At 32.5% G+C, this 27,000-nt stretch overlaps 3 protein-coding genes across 7 annotated transcripts in view; 1 reads left to right on the top strand and 2 right to left on the bottom strand.

Annotated features, from left to right (window-relative positions):
- LOC106649283 (ankyrin repeat and KH domain-containing protein mask-like) overlaps positions 1 to 7,355 on the bottom strand; it is a 68,070-nt gene extending 60,715 nt beyond the window's left edge. Inside the window, exons 1-3 of the mRNA XM_014366603.2 lie at positions 7,041 to 7,355; positions 4,557 to 4,705; positions 568 to 848 (exon numbers count right to left, since the gene is read on the bottom strand). Coding sequence (XP_014222089.1) covers positions 568 to 848; positions 4,557 to 4,692 — 417 coding nt within the window. The 5' untranslated portion in view covers positions 4,693 to 4,705; positions 7,041 to 7,355. The remainder of the gene's footprint in view (positions 1 to 567; positions 849 to 4,556; positions 4,706 to 7,040) is intronic.
- An 890-nt stretch (positions 7,356 to 8,245) lies between these two features.
- On the top strand, positions 8,246 to 10,259 carry LOC106649233. The gene is made up of 2 exons (XM_014366536.2): positions 8,246 to 8,509; positions 9,685 to 10,259. The coding sequence occupies exons 1-2, from the start codon at positions 8,374 to 8,376 to the stop codon at positions 10,185 to 10,187; spliced, it is 639 nt and encodes a 212-aa protein (XP_014222022.1). The 5' UTR covers positions 8,246 to 8,373; the 3' UTR covers positions 10,188 to 10,259.
- A 3,206-nt stretch (positions 10,260 to 13,465) lies between these two features.
- Positions 13,466 to 19,520, bottom strand: LOC106649210 (diphosphoinositol polyphosphate phosphohydrolase 1). Of its 5 annotated transcripts, none has more exons than XM_014366505.2 (4): positions 19,313 to 19,520; positions 18,512 to 18,756; positions 18,295 to 18,450; positions 13,466 to 13,918 (listed from the first exon to the last, which is right to left on the bottom strand). In XM_014366505.2, the coding sequence occupies exons 2-4, from the start codon at positions 18,608 to 18,610 to the stop codon at positions 13,616 to 13,618; spliced, it is 558 nt and encodes a 185-aa protein (XP_014221991.1). In that variant the 5' UTR covers positions 18,611 to 18,756; positions 19,313 to 19,520; the 3' UTR covers positions 13,466 to 13,615. The 5 variants fall into 5 exon arrangements, with proteins under 5 accessions (XP_014221991.1, XP_014221990.1, XP_014221988.1 ...); XM_014366504.2 differs by having other exon boundaries at positions 18,512 to 18,729; XM_014366502.2 differs by having other exon boundaries at positions 19,322 to 19,520.
- Positions 19,521 to 27,000: the final 7,480 nt, after the last annotated feature.

Raw genomic sequence — 27,000 nt, 5'->3', positions numbered from 1 at the left:
AGACCCCATTTTGAGCATAAGTACTATGGTTTAAAAAAGTATCAAAAATGTTTCCGCCCCGAATTTGATAAATAAAAAACTCATTTACTAAAATTATTCGTAAAAAATTCATAAATTTTTAGTTACATTTACGTAAATTGGTAAAAATTGGTGTACCATATGATTTATAATTTACAATTTTAGACATGTGCACGAAGCCACACAAAGACTTGAATTATCATTTCACCGATCAGCGCGCATAAAAACGCAACGCGCTAGTGAGAGGCAGAGATGCCGAGATACATGACTCTACATTGCACGTTTCATAGACATGAGCGTCGAGTTCTACTCACCCATACTGTGCGTGTTGGAGTAGAAGCGAGCAAATAGTCGCTCGACACTACCTAGCGACGAGCAATCACTGCGCGAGAAGTAAACAGGCGCTACTGAGACTAAAAACCTACGATTATCGAGCTCGCTAGCTCGCTCGTTTTTCACGGATTCTTTATAGCCTACCCAACAAGCCATACGATTTCACAAATCAATTACACATCAATATTTTAAAATAATGTAAACACTGAATATTACCTGATCGGCTCCAGCATCTAATAAAAATTTGACCATTTTTAGATGTCCTTTGTAACAGGCCAAGGTTAGGGCAGATTCTTTGAACTCATTTGAATGAGTGTTGATACCAGCACCAAATTTAAGTAAAATTTCAGCAACAGGTACGTGACCAGCACTCGCAGCTTCCATTAGAGGCGTATGACCATTTTCGTTGTGATCTTCAACGTTTGCACCTGCATTTAATAGAGCTTCAACAACTTTCACGTGACCACCAGCACAACCATACATAAGTGGTGTATTTCCTGAAATATGATTATTATTATAATACAGTTAATGAGTTTAGATGGGATAGAAAAATAACAGCAGTTACATTGTCGATATGTTTAGAATTTTTAGGTTTTAAAACTATTTAAATTTATATCTGTGGTGGAAAGGGAGAACCAACCAACTCCATTTTTCGTGTTTTCGAGAAAAACGTGTTTGAAGTTGCGTATGAGTGCGTAGCTATGCGGACGACTATGACTCTGTACCCGTGATATTTTAACTTACTATGATGTATCTTTTGGCCCATGTAACCATCAAATTGATAAAGTAGATGTGAAACGAAAAAAGTGGACTTGGTCGGTTTGACCGGGAAACGTTTTGCGCCCAAGTCCACATGCTCAATTTCTAAGTCGCTGTATAACCATCAAAACCCACCCAAAAAAACTAACTAGTGGATTCGATAGGAAATTTTCTCAGCTTTCTGATGGTAATATCAGATTTTCCATTTTCACCAAGGAAATCTCCACTAAACATTCAATATTTCGAACATCGCACATTACTGCTGCGTCAAGTGCTCTAACGGTCGCAGTGCTCCGGCAGTATCCAATGATGCGAAACTTGTATATACAGGGTGGGGAATAAATATGGAAACCCCTGGAAATTTCGCAGAATAAGTTGGGAAAAAAAATCAAAAACCTCATATCCGACGTATTTTTTCACGGGGAATCCAATGGTGACCTTGAATTTGACCTTGAACATGACCTTCAAGCTCCAGCGACCCAAAAATCGATTTTTCAAATGTAACCCCCATTTTTTATTGCAGATTTGAAAAGAGCACAAAATTTCACGTCAAAATGTATGTTTTGTTTTTTTTTTCAAGGTCATTTTAAGGGCGTTACAGAAGCGAATAAAACCCCAATTTAACCTAAAACTAAGTTCAAGTAAGGGCTTTTTTTCTCATTGTACCGACTCCTAAATGACCTTAAATAAAAAATTAAAATAAATATTTTCACGTAAAATTTTTCACTCTTTTCAATGGTGACCTTCAATTTGACCTTGAACATAACCTATACTCTACGGTGAACCAAAAATCGATTATTCGCACGGTGACCCCCATTTTTTATAACAGATTTGAAAAAAGCACTAAATTTCACGTCAAAATGTACGTTTAGTTTTTTTTTTTAAGGTCATTTAGGAGTCGGTACAATGAGAAAAAAAGCCCTTACTTGAACTTAGTTTTAGGTTAAATTGGGGTTTTATTCGCTTCTGTAACGCCCTTAAAATGACCTTGAAAAAAAAAACAAAACATACATTTTGACGTGAAATTTTGTGCTCTTTTCAAATCTGCAATAAAAAATGGGGGTTACGTTTGAAAAATCGATTTTTGGGTCGCTGGAGCTTGAAGGTCATGTTCAAGGTCAAATTCAAGGTCACCATTGGATTCCCCGTGAAAAAATACGTCGGATATGAGGTTTTTGATTTTTTTTCCTAACTTATTCTGCGAAATTTCCAGGGTTTTCCATATTTATTCCCCACCCTGTATAATGCTCCAATATTGTATTCCATCATTTTTAAACCGAAGTTGATTCGATATTGCGTTGAAGGTTTCGCTGAGATGGATTTGGTCGGTTTGGCATTGTGCTGTACCAAACGATAGACGCAATTTCCGGTCATTCAGACACTTGCACATCAAAGTTGACACTAAATGTAGGTGTTTAACGTCATAAACTCGATTTCGAAAAAAATGGAGTTGGTCGGTTCTCCCTTTCCACCACAGATAAATTATACCACCGTGCTAATATATGGGGATATTCAAAATTGTATCGTTTCTGATACTTTAGCCACTCAAGTATGAGGCAATGTGTCCTACAAGAAATCCGCTAGAGGGTAGATGCATCGGGAACTGTGCTCTGCTGTTTTAGTATGTCTATATATATCAGCCTAATATATGAGCGCGTCCAGCATAAGTCGGCCACCCGCGCGATTACGGCATTTTTGGCCGAAAGTGTCGTATGTTTAGCTCGCTCGGAACCGTTTACCAAGAGTCAGAAAAATAATCCAAACACATGGATCGATAGATTTTTTCCTCTTCTTTCTAGTGGTGTAGCTTAAAAAATTCTTAAAATTTGATTTTGAGGTTAAAACTCGACTTGAATGTTTAAGTCGATTTATCCAAAAAATGTATCCTCCGATTGCAATTTAAACTGCACCAATCGAAAGAGGAGGCAAAAATCTATCGAAAACGATGTTTTCTAGGATGGAGAAATGATAAGAACTATTAAAGATATCGAGATGAATAGCGCGGGACGGCGCGCGCGGACCTGTTTTCCTGCCTATGTCTTTTCGACTCGCTAAAAAAATGCTGGAAAAACAATGTTAACACGTAAATCGATAGATTTTTTCCTCGTCTTTCGATTGGTAATGTTAATTTTGAGGTCAAAATTGAAATACTTGAAGAAATATTGACTTCAAAATTCAAATCAAGTTTTGACTATGAAAAAAATTTTTTGGAATTTTTTCAACAACGCCATCAGAAAGAGGAGGAAAAAATCTATCGATTTACATGTTAACATAATTTTTTCAGCCCTTTTGAAGCGATTACGAGCGAGTCGAAAAAACGAAGGCACGGCGCCGCGCGTGTGCCGCTGCTGGCGCACGGAAAACAGGTCCGCGCGCGCCGTCCCGCGCTATTCATCTCGATATCTTTAATACTTCTTATCATTTCTCCATCCTAGAAAACATCGTTTTCGATAGATTTTTGCCATTCAAGTCGAGTTTTAACCTCAAAATCAAATTTTAAGAATTTTTTAAGCTACACCACTAGAAAGAAGAGTAAACAATCTATCGATCCATGTGTTTGGATTATTTTTCTGACTCTTGGTAAACGGTTCCGAGCGAGCTAAACATACGACACTTTCGGCCAAAAATGCCGTAATCGCGCGGGGTGGCCGACTTATGCTGGACGCGCTCATATATAGATATAGTGAAACAGCAGAGCACAGCTCCCGGTGCATCTGCCCTTTAGCGGATTTCTTATAGGACACATTGCCTCATATCGCCCTCGTATGAGCATTAAATATTAAAAAATCATGGGATTTACTCATATTAGTAATTCCTCAATATTATACGTGTTAAATCAAAGTTGTACAAAAAAGGACACAAAAATGTTAAGGTACAATTAGAAATGGATTTTTTGAATAATTCAAAAAAATTATCAACTAAAAAAAGTATCATTACACCTTTTTATGTGCAGTCTTTTTCAGAATTTGAATTATTCAATTTTTAACGAGTAAGCAAAGGAATTTTTTTAAATACATATGAATATTTACTAAAAAATGAATTCATGGGGATTGCTCGCCGATATGAATAAAAATATCAATTGTTCTTTGCTAGGAAACTGGGCGATTAATTTGACAAAAAATTGTTTTTTCTCCTTTTCCTCACACATAAAAGCAGAAGCGAGTAACAACAGATCGTTCTCTATGACAGAATACACTTTTTAATAATAATATATAGCACTCTAACCTAAAAATCGCATCTTTGGTGCTATTTTTAGGCTCTTGTGCTATAAAATATTGTATGCAACTTTTGTGAATAAGCTTTTTCAGCAAATCTCGTTACAGCATATCCACATCCGTTGTAAAAAAGTACTATTATCAAAATCAAGTTAAAATTTTTCATTTCCTCGTAACTTTATAATAATAACACTTGCAATATTTAAACATTAAATTTTGTTTAAAACTAACCTGATGTTGAATGAGCATTTATTTCAGCACCGTGGTTTATAAGTAAATTTACAATATCGACATGTCCAGCGATTGCAGCTTCCATTAAAGGTGAATTGTCACTTTTAATTCGACGATCCTCGTTACCATCATTCATGTTGACAAATTAACTGAAATATTTCAAGATCATTTGAATCTGTTACAACTGTCAGTTTTTTAAAAAGTTATATGAGTTTTTATGAACTAAAATAGTACATTTTACACCTGGGGAGTGAAAAACTAGAAAGTCTCAAAGCACGCGTTTTTATTAGTCGAGACTCGGCCGTCTATACAATATACTAATAAACGAATTGGTACAAATAGCACTAAGACCAAAACAAAAAATATGTCCAATTTTGAATAGGGAAAATCACAGGCTTCCATAAAACTAATATAAGCAATAAAATAATCTTGAATGTCAGGTTCAAATAGGCAAACAGTAAACCAAAGTGAAAAAAAAAAACTAAAGAGACCAATTCGATCGGAAAAACGCGGAAAAAAATTGACGACTGACATATAACAGTACCTGATTAAAGAACGCACGTAAATACGTCTTCTATCGCGTAAGCTAGATTAAATAGAAGATTCTTTATTAACAAGCCGTTTTAAAATTCATATAAATTGAATAAAGAGCCAAGCGGGCCAAAATACATAAAAATTAAATGATAGATGAATAACAAAAAGAGTATGTCCAGAGCCGTATTGACATTTGTCTTTAACTATAACTGGCTTTTAATGTTGATCAATCAAGTCAATTTAATGTTTTTTATTCTCATAATTTTTTCGTTGTAAATCATTATATTACTACAAAACAGTTTTAATTATCCTACTGAATTTTCATTGAAAACTACTTTTATGCATCAAAAAATTTTATATAAGAGCTAGTAAAACATCTGTTTCAAATCAAAGGTAAAGATTAGAAGATAAAAACTTAGCATCATTTGAAAGTTTATTGAGATACCTTTCTTAACAACATATGTATAATAAAAAAAAAATTGAAGTGTAAAAGTTTTCACAATTTTGGAAATAATTCGCAAAAAGCATAATCTATCTTCTAATTTGAATACTCATAACAACCAAGAGTCTAATACAAAAAATAAAGTTGCCTATCAATTAGTGTCAAGAGTATTCTTAAAGAATATAAATTGTCATCATAGTCAACTGCCATTTCTCGGCCGGTATCATTTGTAATTTATCTAAATTGAAAAAAAAATTTAACTAATATAATTGTAACTAACAATGTATTAATAATGCAACCCAAAATGGTTTTTTCTTTATTATTATTAGGTAAAAATTTACAAAATTTATTGACATCTTTAAATTTTGAATTAAAATTTATTATAAATGTTATTCAAGACTATTTACCAATAACACTTGTAAACACAACTAAAAAAATAGCGCAACTAGGTCATACATCAAAAAATATTGTAGCACCTAGCTGGCCAAGTAAAAAAATAATTTGAAAAAATTATTGGAAAAAAATTTTTTTTTCAATAATCAAACTAAACATTAATTTGACTGATTTAAATTTCAAAAATATAGGGATTGTTTGCAAAATAATAAGGAATTTGAAAAAAAATTTAAGCTTACAAAATATTAGCATGCAATTTTAGACTTGACTCAGTTAAAATACTAAAATGTTATGACTTCATAGAAGCACAACTTACGTGTTCTAATCTCATTTTTCACCTAGAAATTTAAGAAGTGTCGTAACAAAAAAGTATTTCAAAGTCTGTGATGGAAGGAATTACAGAAAATGTCATAAAATTTAGAGACAATTGACATTGAATGCAGTATGTTTATTTAAATTTAACTGTAATGCCTTTTAATCAATTGAAAAGAAAAATCTGTTTGATTTGGTTATCTACATCTACATAATTCTTATGATTCAAATTTATATGAGATCAGAATGATACAAACCATATAAAATTGAAAAAATGTCAAATTGCTTATAATCCCAGAAATAATGAAATCAACATGATTTCTGATTCATTTATTCATTCATTTTAAAAAAGTGGTTAATGAATGATAAATATTCCATCACTTGCAATGTTGTACAACATTTTGAAATATATAGAATACAATATATGAAATTGTAATAAGTATTGTAAATTTTTTAATTATGTTGTGAAATTTAATTCAATGACACATGTTTAAGCTAATACCAAATATTTGTTTTTAAAAGATTGGCTAAAGCTTTTGATTTTATTATTAGATTGATAGTTAGCGTAACAATTAGCATGAGTCCCTAAGCAAAATTAGTTTCTAATTGCCCATTAATATAAAAACAATATTTGTTAATATACTTTGAAAAACATTGGAAATTTTGGTTAAACCATGTTATTTACATGAACCACTGGAGTTAAGGCACAATTTTTACATAAATGATCATTTCATAATTATGTACAAAGCATAGAAAGACACATTTTTGACACAATTTGACTCAAATCAATGATAGCACCATACCTCGATGAAGCACAGGAAAAATTTTCGAGTTATATCTTGTTGTCTTCAATCCAAATTTAATCAAACAATATGCATTTACTTAAACCATATCAAATCGGAAACGCGATATATTCTATTAAAACACAACAGACTTCACAAGACTTTTTATCAATCACTCACACTTTTAAACGATTTGATATTAGTTTCTACCAACTTCTTATATCAAATAAGTAGCGTAAAAAACAGCTTATTCAACACAAGTTTTACTACAATTATTTTTAATAAATAATTCTGGAATCATTAAAACATCTATTATTTGTTCAATGAAAATACCGATGTGTGACACAAAGCCCTCACAATTAAGGTTCTTCTACAAATATGTATGCATGCCTCAAACTTGTCGGTCGGGGTGTAAAACAAAAAATACTTATTTTTATTAAAACCTTACTTTGTATTATATACAAAAGTTTAAAAGAATAATGATAAATACTATGTGGCAATTCTATTTAGATTTACTATTTCGATGGACATAATGATTTGATTTTTTCATAAAAATTGCACACTAAAATAAATGTGCAATTGTAAATTACATTTTACAAGAACAATTTACAAAAATGAGTCTTGTATGTATGAAATTATTTCATCCCGCATCAAGAATTGTCATTAATTAGACACTAATTAGTTTTCGACCACTGCGAGATAAATGTTTTTAAAGTCCGTTTTAAAAAAACGTTAGTCAACATTAGTTTAAAAGAATAGTTGTATTCATTGTAAATTTCCATAAAAATTGAGAATCAGATTTTAATTTCGGCATGACAGTGAAAAAATTGTATGAAATTAAACCGGTAAATTAGATCTATCTCAAAAGCAGGAATCTCAAAGATGCTTAGCACTTATACTATACATTTAAATTTATAAAAAAAATTTGGTCATGAAGCGTTTTAAACTTTTTTTTTAAATTCAATATGTGCTTTACTGCTCAAAAATGCAATGATTGGGCCATTGACGAACAAACATTTGATATTAGTTTTAAGGTATAAAAATTTACAATACTACCACTACGAGCGTGAGCATCGCTCTCACAGGTAAAGCATCCGACCTGCCTGAGTCATAACTGCTGTAAGAGTGTGAACACGGTATAAATAATTTCAGGTGAAAAATTGCATTACATTATATATATTGTAGCCACACCCTTACAATATCAGGCATAACAGTACATTGTTGATTGTTGCAGTTGTCAAGAACGCTGCTATGAATCACAGTATTCTTCATAATATTTGAACATCTATTTTCAATAAATAAAAGTTAATTTAAATTAATCGCTTGTTCGATTACAATTTTATTTTTAATTACTATGAATAAATCTCGTGTTGAAAAAGTGGCAGCGGTATGTACAGCCATATCGTTTATATTTTTGCTTATTGCATTCACCACGCCCAACTGGCTTGAAACTGACGGAAAGTTGGAAAAGCCAAAATTCGAACAACTCGGTAATGAATAAATTTATTTATGTATATTTAAGTTTAAAAATAGAATTAGATTGATATGCTTTTTCTATTATCCGATTCAATGGTGCTTTTTTCTAAGAAATAAATATTTAATGATACATTAGTGAAATTTAAGACAAGTGAAAAGTTATAGGATAATAAATAATGATCAATTTTTGAAACTTATTATTAAAACAATTTTTGAAATTATTGGTATTTATTTGAAACATTCGGTTATTTTTTAATTTTCATGAAAATCCATACATACATTTTAACAGTGTAAAAAGCAATGAGCCTTTTTAATCAATAATCATTTGCTTAATTGCATGTGGGTCGAATTTGTTCAATACAATTTAAAAAAATTATTTATTGTTATAGATTTTATATGGAGATTTTATTTATACAAAATTTATTATTGATAGATAAAATTGTAATGTTTATGCAAAATAGTTTAATACCACTAAAAAACTATTTACCTATTACTCCATTTTATAAGTTACAAAAAGAACAAACATTCAGTTGATGGAGGTTTATTTGAGTATGTGTTACTTAGTTCAATGAACTAGATCAATGATTTATGTTAGCATAATAAGTGTATTTATTTGTTCCTCATTTAAGAAAAAACATTTTAATTAAGAATTCAATATTTTATGCTACTTGCTCTCCAGATTTATACAATATTTGTAGATCAATTTTACATTCATATGTAAATTCAAATTTTTTTCATGATTGTAATTCTAAGATTAATTTTTTAAATGGAGCGATATTATAACTAAAATCATTTTTGAAATATACTGATAAAAAAGTTTTAAATAAGAAGTTGAACAATTTATGGGATTGTGGTGGGTTTAGAAACTATATTTTTCATTTTTTTAAATTCTGTTCATATCCCGGAATTAAAAATGATTTCAAATTTTAATAATTTTGTTATCGTATACTTATACATGAATTAAAATACTTACATTTTTTGAGTCTCTAAAAACAATCAGAATCCAAAACTTTCCATAATCTCACCATCAACCCTGAAATTTATTTACATTTTTTTTACTCTTTTTTATTTTTAATGTTACTAAATAATCAATCCATCATCCAAACAAACCTGTATTACTGATATTTCAACTAAAAAAATGATTTATTTCATTATCATTTCATATCATTTATTTTATTTATAATTTCAGGTTTATGGCAAATATGTTTTAAAGAATTTCAAGATGTCAGGCACTGGTATGACTACGAGTATAGAGGATGTTCATGGATTTTCAAAGAAGACTCCAAAATCATTTACGAAACGACATTACCAACATTTTTTCGTGCGACTCAATTCTTTTTCACATTATGCATTACGTTTCAATTATGTGGCATACTTTTGGCAATACTTTGTTCATGTTATTCACGACAACAAAAGAAATATAATATATTAATGTGGTGTATTGGAATAAGTTTCACTATAGCTGCTACGTGTGGAATTGTGTCTGTAATAATATTTGGAGCTAAAGGCGATGGTAGGGATTGGATGCCTAATTGGGAGCACAATGATGTTGGTTGGTCATATGCTTTAGCTGTTGTTGGAAGTTTTATATTATTAGCAGGTGGAATTTTGTTTCTAATTGAGGCCAGAAGGTTTGCAAAGAAAAAAGAAAAATTTTTGAACGATGACAGTCAATTTCATAGTAAAAGTTAGTGATTTAGAAACATGTAGATACTGTACTTTAACAAAGCATGTAAATGTAATTTCCATTTTTTTATTATAAAATAAAATATAAAAAAAACAATTACTACATTTTTCAATTCTTATAAGAAAAATCCCAATTGTGAAAATTGCTTAGATTTCCATGGAATGAATACATGCAGAATTATTAATCAATTTGTGTAGAACACAAATTATCAATGTAGATGATACAATATACTCGTCAGTCAAACTTTTGACGTACATTTTGAGGTAAGTTCAATCGAAACATTCATGGATATTCATGTGTGGCTCTTGGTATTAAATTGTAAGCCATTTTTTTATGTTTGGGATCAATTGGTACATCCATCGGCCCTTGTACACTAGACTGATTCAAAAAAATCGAAGGTCTTCAAAAACTAAATTTTACATTCTTCATTTCTTTAATATGACTAAAAATGAAGCCTCAAACATCAAAAATTTCAACTCATTTAAATAATTTTTACTGGTCGCTCAACAAGCATTTTGATTTCCGATTTAAATGAGATTTGACAATCTATTTTTACTCTTTAAATCTCTGAGCCTACCCACAAAAAATTTAACAACTATGAGCGACATGTATTTCGATGCAAAATGTTATTATCTTTCAGATTACGGCGCCAAAATTGAGATTGATGCATTATTACAGATGTTATGAGCAATTCAGTTCCGAAAAACGTAGTTTTTGTGTAAATCGAGAAAAGTCGGCTCAGCACGATCACCTATGGAAAAACGAAATGGCTATTCAGGGGAAATTCGTGCATGAAATTTTTGATTTTCGTACACGAAAATAGAGTTATTCCGGGTTATTTGGAGTTTCGTTTACCAATTTCAGAATTTCGTACACGAAAATCAAAAATTTTGTATACAAATTTCCCCTGAATAGCCAAACCCATGGAAAAAATGTCAATGCAGTGTTTGATAGGTTTTTATATCGCCTTTCCAACACCGTATCAGATTTAAAAACGGTCTCAATTTTTCCGAGATACAGCTATGTTTGTGGGATGCGTTCTTGTATCTGAAAATTCAGTAATTCGGCATCTCGAGTTCTCAAAAAACACGTTTTCCTCACTCTTTACAAGATTCTGAGAAATCTATTGGAGCTACTGAAAAGAAATTTAAGTTAACTTTTTTGAAGTAACATTTGCAAAATTTCGGTTTAACCCATTAACGCGCAAAAGTGCAATTTTGTGCATGAATTTTCCGTTGTAAGAAAATTATAGATAAAGTTGGAATATTTTCTTGAAAATCCATATCCAGAGGTTTTTGGGTATGCTCTTTCAGTATCCGGTGTTATTTTTGCGATAAATAAACATTATAATCGTTTATTTTGCAATTAAAAACAAAAAACGTGATTTTTTGGCTTGAAATTTTTTTTCAAAGTCGATTTTCTACCTTGCCCTGCTTTCAGAGGGTTCCCATAACACCAGAAATCGTGCACTTTTTCTCTGAACCTTCAAAAAATGCGCTGCCGCGATTTTTATCTAGCCCCTATATTTTTAAAATGGCGAATTTATACCGAGCAGCGGTATAAAAATTCACTCATTTTTTACTCAGAACCTATTTTACATGCGCTAAATATGAACTCAAAAGTACAATTTGGAGTGTAAAAACTTATTTGAAATCGTTTAGAGAATACGTGTGAATTTTTTCAGAATTTTTCAGACCACTTTGAAAATTTTGCAAAATACGACCATTTCCCGGCCTGTCGAAAAAATCCAAAATGTTCCAAAAAAAATCTGAAAAATTTTGAAAAAATTATTAAAAAATTCTAAAAAAAATTCACATGTATTCTTTGAACAAATTTGAACACTTTTCATTGTATGACTTTCTTTTATAAAGTCAATAATTTACAAATAAAAAATAAGGCAATTTTCATATCGCTGCTCGGTATAAATTCGCCATTTTAGAAATATAGGGGCAAGATAAAAATCGCGGCAGCGCATTTTTTGAAGGTTCAGAGAAAAAGTGCACGATTTCTGGTGTTATGGGAACCCTCTGAAAGCAGGGCAAGGTAGAAAATCGACTTTGAAAAAAAATTTCAAGCCAAAAAATCACGTTTTTTGTTTTTAATTGCAAAATAAACGATTATAATGTTTATTTATCGCAAAAATAACACCGGATACTGAAAGAGCATACCCAAAAACCTCTGGATATGGATTTTCAAGAAAATATTCCAACTTTATCTATAATTTTCTTACAACGGAAAATTCATGCACAAAATTGCATCTTTGCGCGTTAATGGGTTAAATGTAAAATTTGGTTTTCGAAGACCTTCGATTTTTTTTAATCAGTCTAATGCGCTTATACATGTTCCTTACCGACCAAATCCGTGTTTCTATGGACAAAATTAGTCCGCGGCCAGTGTACATACAACTGATCCCACTGGACCTACTATCTCCTAAAGTATTTCCAGGCGCTTGTCGTATTATCCTTGTGGAGGCAATGGTGGTTATTAGGCGCGCTCCTCCGAAATAGTGACAGGGTTAGTACGCGGGTGGGCTTTTAGTCATGTGCGGGCGATCGCTGATGACGTGCAATTGTTCAATAATCAGTAACTTGATGTTTTATATGTGTAGATTAGGTATATTCGTTAGTATTTTTAGGCGATATCTCGATGAAAAAAATAATTTGAGACTTCCGATTGTGTTCCTCACATCATCTGCGTAAAACTCATAACAAAAAATATCATTATAAAACCATTAAAAATAACGAAAAAGTTCTGTAGAATAGTTCCTGCAAAAGGTTCTGTAAAATTTTCTGTGGGGAAATTTGCGCTGCACTATTTCTTCAGAATTTTCTATAGAATTTATTAAGATAGTTTTGAATTGTGTTTGCCTGTTCAAATTTTTATAATTTTGGCAGAGGATCCATATTCATCAAATTTGCCACAAAAATAAGGGCAAAATTTTTTTTGCGATCTATTCTTCAATCCACATAAAATGACTAGTTTTTAATGCAAATGACGTGAATACGGAAATGTCTCGTCATAATCTGAAACGTCATGTGATTTTATGGCTTGATTTCTCATGTGATTTTATTTAGTGGGGTAGTTATACCTTATCAAATATTTTTCTTGATATCCAAATAAAAAATACACCTATCTGCTCTAGTTGTGGAATTGGCAAATTTTTACAAAAAGGTAACATTTAAGGTACATTGAGCCCTTAATAATTTTAATCATAACTATATTATGCTAAAAAATGTTGTGATAAAAAAATATGGAAAATAAATGAGACAAGGTGAATGTTACAAATTTTTTATTTTAAAATCTCCAAACAAGTTACTATTTATAAAGGTTACTTATCAAATAAACAATAATTTTTTCATATAATGTATTGGTTCATCAGGTAAAAACGAGTCCCATTCATTCACTAAGAACAATGAATTGTAGAAATGATTGTTTAATGATTTTGCTCATTTACATGAATAGTACTAGCAGAATTATTGATTAAAGAGATCGGAGAAAGAGGTGTTAATTGATATTGAACAAGTGTCATGCTGGATTCATTATGACTTGGATTTGTATTGTGTAAACTATGCAAATAAGATCGCTGTACAGGTTTATGTTGAGCTAATTGAATAAGTGCATCAGGAATGGAGAACCATTTTCTTCTTCTTCCAATTGATCGTGAATCTTCCCACTCCGGTAATTCTTCTGTTACCCTCATGACCCACACTTGAGTTTTATGTTTATGCTCATCATTCTGCATAAGATGAATTTTATTCGCATTAGAAAAATTTGATTTTGTGTTAATATTTAAAATTTACTTAGTCAATATTTAAAATGAATATTTTACTATGCATATAATTTAGAAGACAGAATGTCATGTTATCTATTTCAGTATTTAAAGAGGTTACCAAGCGATGATCCTGAGAAGCTTAATACCCAAAATCTCGAGAAAAATAAGTTCAAAGATTCGAAAATTAATGTGGGCTTACATGGAAATACATACAAACTGAATCTATTATATATTTTTACAATTTATTGAAAAAAAAATCAAAGTTCTTTTAGGCATAATTATATACAGATGGAAGACAAAGTTTTTTTATTTCTAAGAGTGTGTCTTAAAAGTCGGATAATCAGTGATTTTTTCAATATTTATAGAATCGAAGACACGAAACCAAGACTTTTTCGGTCTTTTTTTCACTTGTTAGGGTTAGCAGGCGACGAGTCAGTTAACTTGGCCCACGTTAAGAGAAGATTCTCATCGAGCTCGACCAAAAAATCAATTTTTTTGTTGTATTTTCGAATTGCTTATACTTTCAAGAATCCCTGGCTACAATTTCGCATGTAATTTCGAATTTTTAGTCGGTCCAACACAGGATTGAGAGTAATCACTTGTACAGCGCTTAAGGCTGTTATGGTGATTTTAAAAAAAAGTGAGAATTTTGTGAAACTTTGCATACATACGTTTGTGATATCACAAAGATAGCACCCATAAATTTATAGATCGATTAGGAGTTTAAGATATTCAACTGTCTAATTAACATGTGCTCTTATGGCATCTCGTTGATCGAGGGGTAGTTTCGACAAAAAGTTAAATCATAAAATGTTGAGATTACTTTAGAAATTAAATTTAACAATAAAAATCATGTTCGCAGGGTGATAAAAATCGCTTTCAAAAATAATAGTACATATCTGATAGTTGGGAAAAGTCGGATTTCTTGAAATACTAGCATTATAAGATGATGTTTAATTTTTTGTACAGATTATATTGCCAATAGAGGCCAGATTACAGCTTTAATGGCAGTTAACAACTTTGAACGCGTTTTTCTTGAAACGGGCGCTAAGATATCTCAAAAACTATTATAGATATCGAGATGAATTTTTTTTATCATAAAGGTTATTAAATTTGTTTGATCTTGGACTATAATTATAATTTTACAATCATTATTTCTATTGCTACAGCTCTTTTTAAAGCAAAAAAAAAATTTTTTTTTCGAAAGTCTGCCGTTTTGTGAATTATCAACTTTTCTTCGTAATTATAGTCCAAGATCCAGCAAATGTCTTCTAGTTTATAACACACTTTGCCTTTTTGATTTCGGACAAAAATTAGCTGAGTTATCTTGGTGCTAATGGAGGTGTTTTTTTTTTTCATCACCATGTTTCAATGCATATTACTATGAAACTATTTTTTTAAATGTATATTTTTAAAAGTAGTAAATAACATGTTAATATGTACTAAAAATATGACTTCTTTATTTACTTCCTTTCATGAGAAAAAAAATCGCGCAAATCACGTCATTTTTGGGTAATTGCTAGATGAGAACCTCCCCTTAATTCTTAAATATGGATTTGACTAGCGCGGTAGGCGTGGGAACCTCCTTAACTATCCACCCTCTAGGTTTTACTACCAGGTGAAAAATCCACATCGAAATTTAGTTGGATTCAATTGGAATTCAGCTGGATCGGAAATTCGAAAATCTAGATCGAAAATCCCGCTGGATTATTCAAAATATACCTGGAAATGTAGCTTAGTCTCCCAAAATTATTAAAAATAAAAATCGATTTCTAAGCGTAAAATCCGGCTTAATTCTATACCAATTGAATAATTTTTTGAACAAGTACTACATTCATATTATTTAATAATTGATTTCTTGATATGAACATTTAATTGCTAATAAAAGTTTTTAATTACTACTTTAAGTACAAACTTTCTGCATAAGTCAATAAGAACGATTCTGTTTCAATTAAGGGGGGGTAGGGTCTTGTTCGATGGTTAGTAAAATAAATTTATCTATAAATTATATACATTAGAAATGGTTATTTGAAGAACATTCAGTTAAATTTTCAGCGGAAAATAGTGAAAAATAAGCTAACTACAGCAAATTTTCTCGCAAAACTGAAAAAAAAAGATCGATTGCGGTGGACAGTGTAACTGAAAATCTACTCTACCGATTCTTTCCAAATTTTTCTCACTATTTATCTACATAAATTATGAGGTGATGACGTCGAGATATTTCGTTTAAAATAATTTTTGAGTTTTCGGTATCATTTTGAAGTGAAAAAAATGACTTTTTTGACAAAATGAAGACGAAAATTCATCGTACTTGTTCGTAAAAAGCATTTAAAAATGCAAATAGTTAAAATATCTCGATGTCGTTACCTCATATATCATCTACTTAAATAGTGTATAAAATATGAAGTTGATCGGTCGAGTAGATTTTGAGTGATGGTGTCCACCGGATGTTTTTTTGCATGTGAAAATTTGCTGTAGCCAGCTTATTTTTCAGTATTTTGGGCTGAAAACTTAACTGAATATTTTTCAAATAACTATTAATTATGTGTATGATTTATAGATCAATTCGATTTATTATATGTTCAAAGAAAAAAAAAATTTTTTTTTTAAATTTAGATAAGACCCTACCCCCNCCCCCCCCCCTTAAAAGACTATTAAAAAAATCATAATGCATTGCTTATGAAGACAATAGCTATAATATATTGAAAAATTTCCTTAAAATGAATAATAGCTAAATAGAATAAAATATGTGTCTTATTTCAAGAAACATAAAAACAAATTGTTTTGCAACCCTTAATTGGTATCGAAATTGTGCATAAATGTTACAAAATTTTGAAAACAGTTACACAATTTTATGAACTTGAAGAAATGGTTGGATTTTGGAATTGAATTAAAGTTTATAATGGTTTATCAAAAGTTTAAGGCATTTTAGTTTCATTGTGTACTTGATGTTACAAAATTAACTATTACAAATTCTTTTTAACTCAAAACTAGCTAGTCATTTCAAGTCAGATGAAACATAAAAAAAATTAACTATTACAAATTCTTTTTAACTCAAAACTAGCTAGTTATTTCAAGTCAGATGAAACATAAAAAAAATGAATAATATAACCTTTATAGACTTTTGTAAAACTTTGGACACTTTTACAACATTTTTACAATACTTTTGTACATATTCACCCATTTTTTGTTTCAAACTTAGAACTAGCTAAAATTTATTGCCAATAATTGATTTAATTTTTTCTTCGCTTGGAAAAATATAATTAAACTGTTAAAAACTTTTTAAAACTGAATTAAAAAGCTGGGTTTTGGACACAGGCTGGGATCGAAAAACTCTTGAAAATTTGTTCTAATGTATGATTAAATCTAGCTTCTTAGATACAAAATTAACAATTAACTCATTTAAATAATGTTGAGAAGATTTTGTAAAGTATAAAGTAAAAAGCAGGACAGAAGTAAATAGGATATTTATACCAATGATTCACTACTTTCTATCAGTAAATTACTACTTTTGAATAACCAAAAGTTATACTATTTCCATGTTATATGGTTATCGGATATAGAAACCAAGATGCATCATTATCTAAAGAATTGTAAGATGTTCAAACAAATATATTTTTAACGGTCATAGTATATTTTTCTAAATAATCATTCATGGTCAGCTTTCCTATCTGAAGACATCTACCGTAAAAGTTATAAATTACCACCCAACAAAGAGATTTGTAATTCAAGTTTTCCTATACAAAATTGAAAAAATCTAAAAAGCAATTTTATTGCATTTTATTGTAAGTTGTAGATCTAGTGTAAAATAAATAGGATGCCATGCTTTCTGTTATGCAAAACAATCTGTTGTTATACTTCTTTGCTAAAAATGTAAATTTTCCTTGCAATGTTCTTTTCCATTTCATTGATTTAATGTACATAGACTTACTTATATTAATAGATGGTTTTTGTTATAAAATTAGTTTATCTCCATAAATAATGCACTTTAAAAAGTATTTAAAAAAGTTGTGAAGATTTTATTAAAGCCTGGAATTTAAGTTACTTTTTTTTAGATCAAAAGTGAAACTAAAAATTTTTATTGTTGTGCAGCTTGTTTGGCGTTCAAATCAATATTAACATATAATTGTTTTTAGTTGTAATATATTATAATATATTATAAATTAAGGTATTATTTAAGCTTAGATAGAAAATCATTGTTCAAACTTTTGAATAGAACTTTTGAAATCAATTGTCACAATTAAGTTTCGATTAATTTTTTCTGAAGTAGTTTCTGAAGTACTAATTTATAAAAAAATTTAGATCTACTGCAATTAACAGGATATTAAATATGAAAGTACCTCAAAAACTCCCAAGCATCTACCCAATTGACCCAGAACTCCAGCTTCTTCATGTACTTCTCTTAAAGCAGTTTCAGCTGGCTTTTCTTTTGGTTCTACACCGCCTCCGGGTACAATCCAATTTTCTGGTCTACGACTTGAAGTTACTAATAAGACCTAAAATGATTTTTTTTCCATATGTAATAAATGTTACATACTTCAATACCATATAACATACCTCATCTTCTAAATCATTTTTAACACAAATACATGCAGCTCTGAGCCTATATCCATCTGAGTCATAAACACGAATGGAGTTAGGTTTTTCTTTAACCATGGTCCATGCAAATATAAACAATCCAGAGAAGCTATCACTCTCTGTGATTCAAACAATTTAGCATTAGCAGCTATTCATTGTTAAAGTTGAATGAAGAAACTGTGGACATCTTTATTGAGCTGTTCAAGTACATGGAACAAATTCATCTTAAAAAAATTGGCAAATTACACTTTGATATAATATTTCATTAAACTACAGATAAATAAAATTAAAAGTTAAAATTAACTCTTCAAGTCAAAAGTCCAAATAGATTGTGGTGAAATTTAATGAATTTTCAAATAATTTTTCTATTCGTAACTCATCCATACGTTTTAGTAAGAACTTCTAGTAATAACATGAATTGTTTATAATCGTCCAGTAAATATTTAAAAACGAAATTAAACCAATAATTCTTAAAATTTTGATATGAGTTTTTATTCACATCATTTTGTGATTTTTTTTAATGAACAATGATTGACATAATTTTATTCATAAAAGGTTGAATAAAATATTTCGATTCAAGTTAACAAGTATAATCTAATAAATTCTGACTAAATAAAAAATACTGGTTGCTTTGATGAATTCTCAATAATTCATTTTTGAATAGTTTTGATTGAATTAAGAAAAGATACATTTAATGCGTGCTCTACTAGCCCATTTTTTATCACATGAAATTAATATAGCATTGAAAATTATTTTTATAATAAAACAAAAATTGATTACTCAATTTACTCAATTAAATATAGATAACGATGAATGGAGCACTCAATCGATTTGAGAAGATTAAATACATGGTTGGAGTATTGAAAAATTGTAAATGTTTTTTTCCTTCATCGATAGTTGATGATTTAGCCTAAATTATAACTTATAAGCTCATTTGTATCATCAATATAGAAAGAACTTCATTGTACTGGAAATATGACAAGTACTGATATTTCACGACTAAATAATTCGAAATAAAAAATAATCATTCGGTTTCTTTCATAGTAGAGAACATTGAGGTAATCCTGGTGGCAATAATGAAAACTTCGCAATTCATGTTCCCTACGTACAGAAGTGACGTATTTTATACTGTGGAATATGAAACCGACCTTTCATCTGTACAACTATTGGGAAATGTGTAGTAGAAATTTTTATGCCGAGATAGCAGAGGGAGATCAGGAATTAACACAAGCTGATTTAGTAAAGATGTAGTAAAGATCATCTTTATTCAAATATGTTCATGTAAATAAATTTTTGTCGAACAATTTCTGTCCCTTAACCTGCAATTAGTTAAGTGAGGCGGGGGGCCCTAACAGGCGAACGCACTTGAACGAAAATTCCTTGAAAATATACAAGATTAATAAACCGAATGGAGTAATTATAATGTACTCAAACCGCGAGGTTCAAGTAATAAGTTGTCAAAAAAAAATGCAAATTTTCCTACACAATTATCAGCTATTAATATAAAAAAAGAATCCTAAACTTGTTTGTATAAGGTGTTTCATGCGAATGTACGAACATGCGTATTCGCCAGTAGACGAAGTGTAATTTTGCTAAAAGCAAGCGTACGAAATCCAGCGGGTGTCGCTGTACGTCAATTACACTTTAAAACTACAGATGGCGCCAAGCGTTTTTAATCGAATGGAAACCGTGTTCACCTACAATGTTACTTGTCGATGTCTTGAATTTTTTATTTCTTGGGGACCTATCCTTCTTTGGGTTTTACCGATGTTTAAATGTTTTTATAACTATTATTAGTTCACGCAGTACGAAAAATTTGTAAATAAAATTGATTCAATTTACTGCAAACTGAATTGGAACACGTAATTATTTTTTTACAGGCTGTATAGCGCTTTACTAATATCTTATTTGAAGTAAAGTTTTTTCGAAACTGTACACTGTAAAACAATTCGTTTAACGCAAGTGTAAATTTTTTTATAAAAATCCGTATTAAAGATTATTTTTTTCAAAAATAACTCAAGACAAACGTTTTATTTGAAACATTGGAGAATTTGAAAATGTCAACACATTTATGCATCGGCAAATAAAATGTTGAAACTGTGTGTTTTGCTGGCCACGTTCGGATCGGCATTTTCTCTCAGCAGCAACTCCATCACCCTCTTGTGGCCGTGGTTTATGGCATGGTGCAGCGACGTCCAGTCCATGTTGTCCCTCGCGTCGACGTCCACCGGCTGATAGTTGTTACGGCAGCTGGGCAAAAGATCTGCCAACGCGCTTTCCGTCGCGCGCGACGTGGCGTAGTGCAGATATACGTTTTTTCATTGACGTCGTCTAGATTCGGATTGGTACCTGCTCTCATCAGGACTTTGATCGTTTTCTCGAGGCCGAGCGACAGAGCGTAATGCAGGGCCGTGCGACTCGTCGCGTCCTAGACATTGACCAGCATCGTATTCTCCAAGGCTTTGCAGACCTCGAAGAAACGCTCGAGCCGACTCTCTTGCGAGGTTGCACACGTTCGGATCCGCGAAGCGCGCGTGGCCACGAGTCAGAGCCAAAAGCAGCGGTGCGTTACCCGTTCTGTCCTGCAAGTTGACCTGCAAAAGCTCTTCTCCGACCTTGTCCGAATCCTCCGTAGCTCGCCGCGCGCGCACTACAGAATTATCTCTATATTTAGCAAGGTACTAGTAAGTAACTTTACATCGATCGCGATGCGCCTGATTACCTTTTTAAGTTCTTTCATAATTAATTTGTTTTGCACAACAGCAGCAGGCACGATCGATATGTCCGCGACTGCCTCGTTACCTTTCATTTTCTCTCTCTCCTTTTTTTTTCAATTTTCGCTACCCACACTCGTCAGATGCCTATTTCCATCATGAGCAATGACACGACGACGAACGTCTCGACGGCAAGCGTGCCTTACGTTATCTCGGCGTTCAAGCTCACCCAGGAAGACAGCTCTTGGATCGTCTCCAATGCCTTTATGATATTTACTATGCAAACAGGTATGCCGCCGCGCATCAAAAAATTCAAGCCAAGTGTCGTTGCGACTTTGCGACTTTTCCTTTTGCACGTGTGTACATACAGGCTTCGGAATGTTGAAGAACGAGGTCAACATCATGATGAAGAACGTGGTGGACATCGTCCTGGGCGGCTTCACCTACTGGATATTCAGCTTCCGCATGAGCTTCGGCTAGTACGAGCCCAACAATCCCATAATCGGCATGGGAACCCTATCAAAAAAAGTCAGATGATTAATCAGATGATAAATCAAGTGATAAGTCAGATGATTTATCATCTGACTTGTCATGACAAAACATCATCTGACGTTGAATCGATAAATACCACCTTAAGTTTCGATGGAATCATGTCATTGTTTAGGTGTGAACTTATTTTTCCTAAATATAGTTTTTTATTGTATTTAATTAAATGAAATTATTTTTAATTGTAAGTCCAAAAAAAATTTTTCTTGTCATTTTTATCATTTTATTGTAAATTTGGTCATTTTTTCAATCAAATGAACCATGTCTTGATCTTATTTTGTAATGGTGGGTCTTTACAGTTTGCACTTCCATGAAGAAAATTAAATACTGCAACAAAAATTAAAAAAGTTTTTCATCTTTCATACAATTATAACATATAATTATATAATCATATAATTATAACATTAAATAAATACAGCACACTAAAGGCTCCAGAGGGGCTACAATTATTCAATTTTTAAGTGTTTTATTGGATAAAACACTTTCCTTTGGCATATTGAAAAAAGCTGTTATGACTATTTTCAAAATTTTCAATTTTTTTAGCTTTTTATGAGGAAAATACTCAAGGATACAGTAGTAACATTATAAACACTAATTAACAGTACCTTACACTTCACAAACTTCAAACGTCAAAACTTGTTTCCACACAACATATTTACAAAATACATTCAATCTGATGACAGTTATCTAGACATCTAACATCTAAGGACAGCCAACCTAAAAATGGATGCAGCACCTGAAACATAAATTGTACCACAAAGTATCACTTTCTTGCCAAGTATATATCTCTGTATTTATGTATATAATATATTATTATTTGTAGGAATGATTTCATTTTGCTTAGTAAACAAATTACTTATCTGATAAAGTCTATGTAAAATACTGCTGCAATACTGCTCGGCTGCTGTCAAAGCGATCACTAGGCAACATAACCATTGGTGTCAGTGCGCAGCAGAGGCTCTCTGGTGCTCTGTGATGGCATCGCCCGCAGCCGAGCAGTATTGCAGCATTATTTTACATAGAGTTTATCAGATAAGTAATTTGTTTACTAAGCAAAATGAAATCATTCCTACTAATAATAATATATCATATACATAAATACAGAGATATATACTTGGGAAGAAAGTGATACTTTGTGGTACAATTTATATTTCAGGTGCTGCATCCATTTTTAGGTTGGCTGTCCTCAGATGTTAGATGTTTAGATAACTGTCATCAGATTGAATGTATTTTGTAAATATGCTATGTGGAAACAAGTTTCATCGTTTGAAGTTTGTGAAGTGTAAGGTACTGTTAATTAGTGTTTATAATGTTACTACTGTATCCTTGAGTGCTTTGATTTAAAACGTTCAGAGGCTTCAGAGGATTCAGAGTCAGCTTCAAAATTAATCGTGCAGAGATTCATGGCTATTGCTCTATCAAAAACGAGTAAAGAAGAAAATTCGAATTCTGATTTGGTAAGATTTATCATAGATATAATGATATGAATTTTAAATATATTTTTATTATGTTTTATTTTAGATGGAGTTGACTAAGGGATCGGGAGTGATGGTCAGCAGGCGGAAAGTTGAAAAGATGCATCGGCGTCATTACACAGATCCGAAAATGCTCGTGCGCGCTTTGATGCGCTATATAATGGGGGAAAAGGCGCTTGGGAAATTGTCCGCTACAGGAGGCGGGGGCTGGGAAGCAATTCCTGAAAATATATATGATGCCGTCGAAGGTAAATATTCAATTACTTTTAAAATTGTACATTTACAAGCCAAATTTTCATTAATTAAATTTTTTTTTAAGAATATGTAAACACTAATGCTCCGAAGAAAAAATATGAGATTGATTACCAGCTGTTCCGGGAAACATGCACAAATTTGTGTTCAACTCACCGTGACATGAGACATATGTCTGCTGGTTATCGTCGATTATCTTGAACAACTTCTTCGACAAGAACTCCCCGTTGTGAAAAAATTTGTTAGACTTGCAAACAATATGCAGCGCAGTCGATCCACTTTCGTCAACCAAATTTGGGTCGCTACCTCTTCTCAATAGGAATTCGGCCACCTTCTCATTTTTGCTCTTTAGAGTCGTGCATAGCGGTGTGTTGCCCAACTTGTGCTGGGCATTAACTTGTATTGTTTGATGCTCACCGTCGCACATCTTAAAGAATGTCTCAAGCAAATTTTCGTCGACCCCATTTCTCATGCAAAGAATATGCAAAGGAGTTAATCCCTGTGCATTTGCCAGATTCGGATTCTGCCTCGACTAAGCAGTAATTTAACCAACCTCTCATTGAAGTAGGTCAGAGCCAAGTGCAGGGGTGAATCACCTGTTTCTGTGACGCTGTTGGGATCCTGGCCCAAGTCGAGAAGTTTCTCAACGATGTCGTCTAAGCCGTAACTGCAGGCCACATAGAAATGTGTTTGGCCATATTCGTCGATGTAATTCGCGTCGTATATTTTGAAAAGTTTACGGATCAGCTGATCCCTGTTGACGAACCAGCGTCTGGTCGCGAGATGCACCGGTGTGGTGCGTCGCATCAGTGGTTTCCCGTCGTTATCGATCTCAGGCACGTTCTTGTAGCCCATCGTGATTACAAAATCGATGAATCGTTTCGCTTGATAATAATTATCTCTCATGATTTTTATGCAATCTAAGAGAAGAAACTCGATTTCCCCGTGCCATTCAAAGATGTCTCCGAGATCGGGTAGTGGGCCATCCCAACCGTTGATCAAAGAGTCCAGCTGACGAAGAAATTCAACTCGCTTATTCTCGATCTTCCAATTGATATTTTCTCGTGACTTTTTCAATGTTTCCAATTTTTGTTGGTTTATGGATTTCTGTATATTACGCGTTGAATGAGTCTCGCGTTATTTATTTATTTTTTTTTTTTAGTCATCGATTTTCCAGATTGGTTGGGGAGGCCAGAACTTTTAACGCGAGACTCATTCAACGCGTAATATATAGATTTTACGTGGACTGCGGTTGCTTTTATAGCCGACGCGTAGCTCAGACAAACTGCCACATAGACGCCGTGTTCCACGCGCTCGAAGCTATTTGAAAGTAAAAAACGAGAGATAATGTAAGTACACTCACAAGCTACGTAACAAAATGAATTATGAGTCATCAAAAATTTCCGTAAGATAAGAAGGTTCAAAAAAACCCAGCGTAATTCCACGAACTCGTGTGTATTACAATAATTAGACTCGCTTGTTATGTGACAAAGTGCAGCATGAGTCATCAAAAAATCCCATTAGAAAGTAAAAAACGAGAGATAATGTAATAAGACACACTAATTGTTTTTTGTTTGGAGTGCTTTGCACGTGTGCAGTGTCCAGGTGTGTTCATTATAAAGTAATATTGTATCCACTTTGTCGAGCAGTATTAAATATGGAAAGAAGCTTGGCAGCTAAGACAATCGGAAGGTCCGACATCCATTATTCCTAGACTTTTTCGTCTTACGAAAAGCAATTGGCTCTTCTGAAATCCGATATTACCGAGACATGATCAGAATCTCTTATCAACTTAGCAATGAATACCAACTATAAAAACAAGCGCACTCACCAGTTTCACCACCCTTGATGCTGCTGCTGCTGCTGCTGTTGCTGGTGTATACACCCCTTTTTCGGATGTTTAATGTTGGTGCAGCTGCATCCACGACGGCAGCATGTAGCGCTCGCGTTTGCAACTATCTATAAGTATAATAATACTAACTAACGCAGCGCCTTGCGTGTGCATTATCAGCGATCCACAACCCTCGAGTGTGTGAGCGCGTTTACCCCACGACTGTACTCTACATTCCGTTACATTTCGGCCCGCCTCGCAGAGTTTTTTTTTGTAATCGTGGCCAGTATGTGTTTCTTATATACTTACTTACTCCAACCTTGACTCGTGTATCCGTGTGGTTCGATTATTATTATTCAATGGTTATAATTTCATACTGATTAAGCATATTTAACCATGTTTAATTTCGTTTATGTGAAAAAATGGGAAGGTTGATAAATAATTTCGTGACATGTTTTTGTGTTATTTATCATAAAATTTTTTTATTTTTAAAATTTGTTCCTTATATTTGCATGATTAAATTTTTAATGGAAACTCATCGGCTCTCATCCGTTTGAAAAAAAAACTTTTGGAAACTGTACAAAAATCTTCGCCACAATCATAGTCCGTCCCCGCTAATTCATATCAAGAGCTTAGTCGATGGAGGAGGGATGTAGCAGGAGCTCTCGAATAATTTTGCACATTCAAGGCCACATTCCGTTTATAGAAATGGCCCAACATTCAAGGCCCGATCCGTTTATAAGACGGCCTACCATTCAAGGGCACAGTTCGTTTATAGAACGGCCCATCATTCATTCGTATAATTACTCGGAGCACCTGCCGATACTCCCCATCTCCCTCTTTTCCGCTACTTGCTTATACTATTCTTAGCTAGGACATCGATAATTGTGGCGAGATTTATGTGCCAATTTTCAAAGGTTTTTATTCGAAGAATTTCCATTGGTTCTATGTGGTTTCGTTCTGTTCGATGGACCATTGGCCAGGCCAACGACGAAACTTAAAGCTAAGCGTGACATCAAGTTTGACCGCCTTCACATACAATTTAATACAATATTTGATTTATTATTGATCATTTTTCACAAGTGAAGTTAACAAATTCAATTGTGAAAGCACGAGTTGATGTTGGTTCTGTAATTTTCGTGTGCACTGGTTTTGTTTTTGCATCATTTGTCGCAGCTGTAGTTTCTGCATTCTTACCTGCAATACCTCCACACTTTGTGATTTAAGTCGTTCATTTTTCGTAGGGAACGACTCCAAATGTAGAAGGTCAAGTTGATGTAGACTTTGCAATTGTTGTCGTTGCTGGTATTGCCTCTGATTGATATGCTGCAGCTGCAACTTCTGCATTTGCCTTTACAACTTTTCCTGACTTTTAGATTCAACACCAGATTCATTTTCGGCATTGAAAACAGATTGTATTTGTGGTTGCTCTTGAGAAAAGCTAAATTTTTCAAAACTTTTTTCGGCTTTTCACAGGAATGCGTTTTTTTTCAAATATGTCATTAAGTTTTTTTTCGGCGGCTCGAGTTGAAGATCGAGCGCAAAGAGAGCGGCGTGCTTTGACCTATTTAAGGAGCGCACCGTCGAAATGCAAGGCATTGATAATTGGAATACAACACAAATACCCCCCAGAGTATCTTGTGTTATCCA

The sequence above is a fragment of the Trichogramma pretiosum genome, unplaced genomic scaffold (assembly GCF_000599845.2).
Source record: "Trichogramma pretiosum strain Unisexual culture from Peru unplaced genomic scaffold, Tpre_2.0 scaffold52, whole genome shotgun sequence".
In the NCBI taxonomy this organism is placed as follows: Eukaryota; Metazoa; Arthropoda; class Insecta; order Hymenoptera; family Trichogrammatidae; genus Trichogramma; species Trichogramma pretiosum.
Note: the sequence above shows the minus strand (reverse complement) of the source record. Positions and strands in the feature narration are given on the sequence as shown.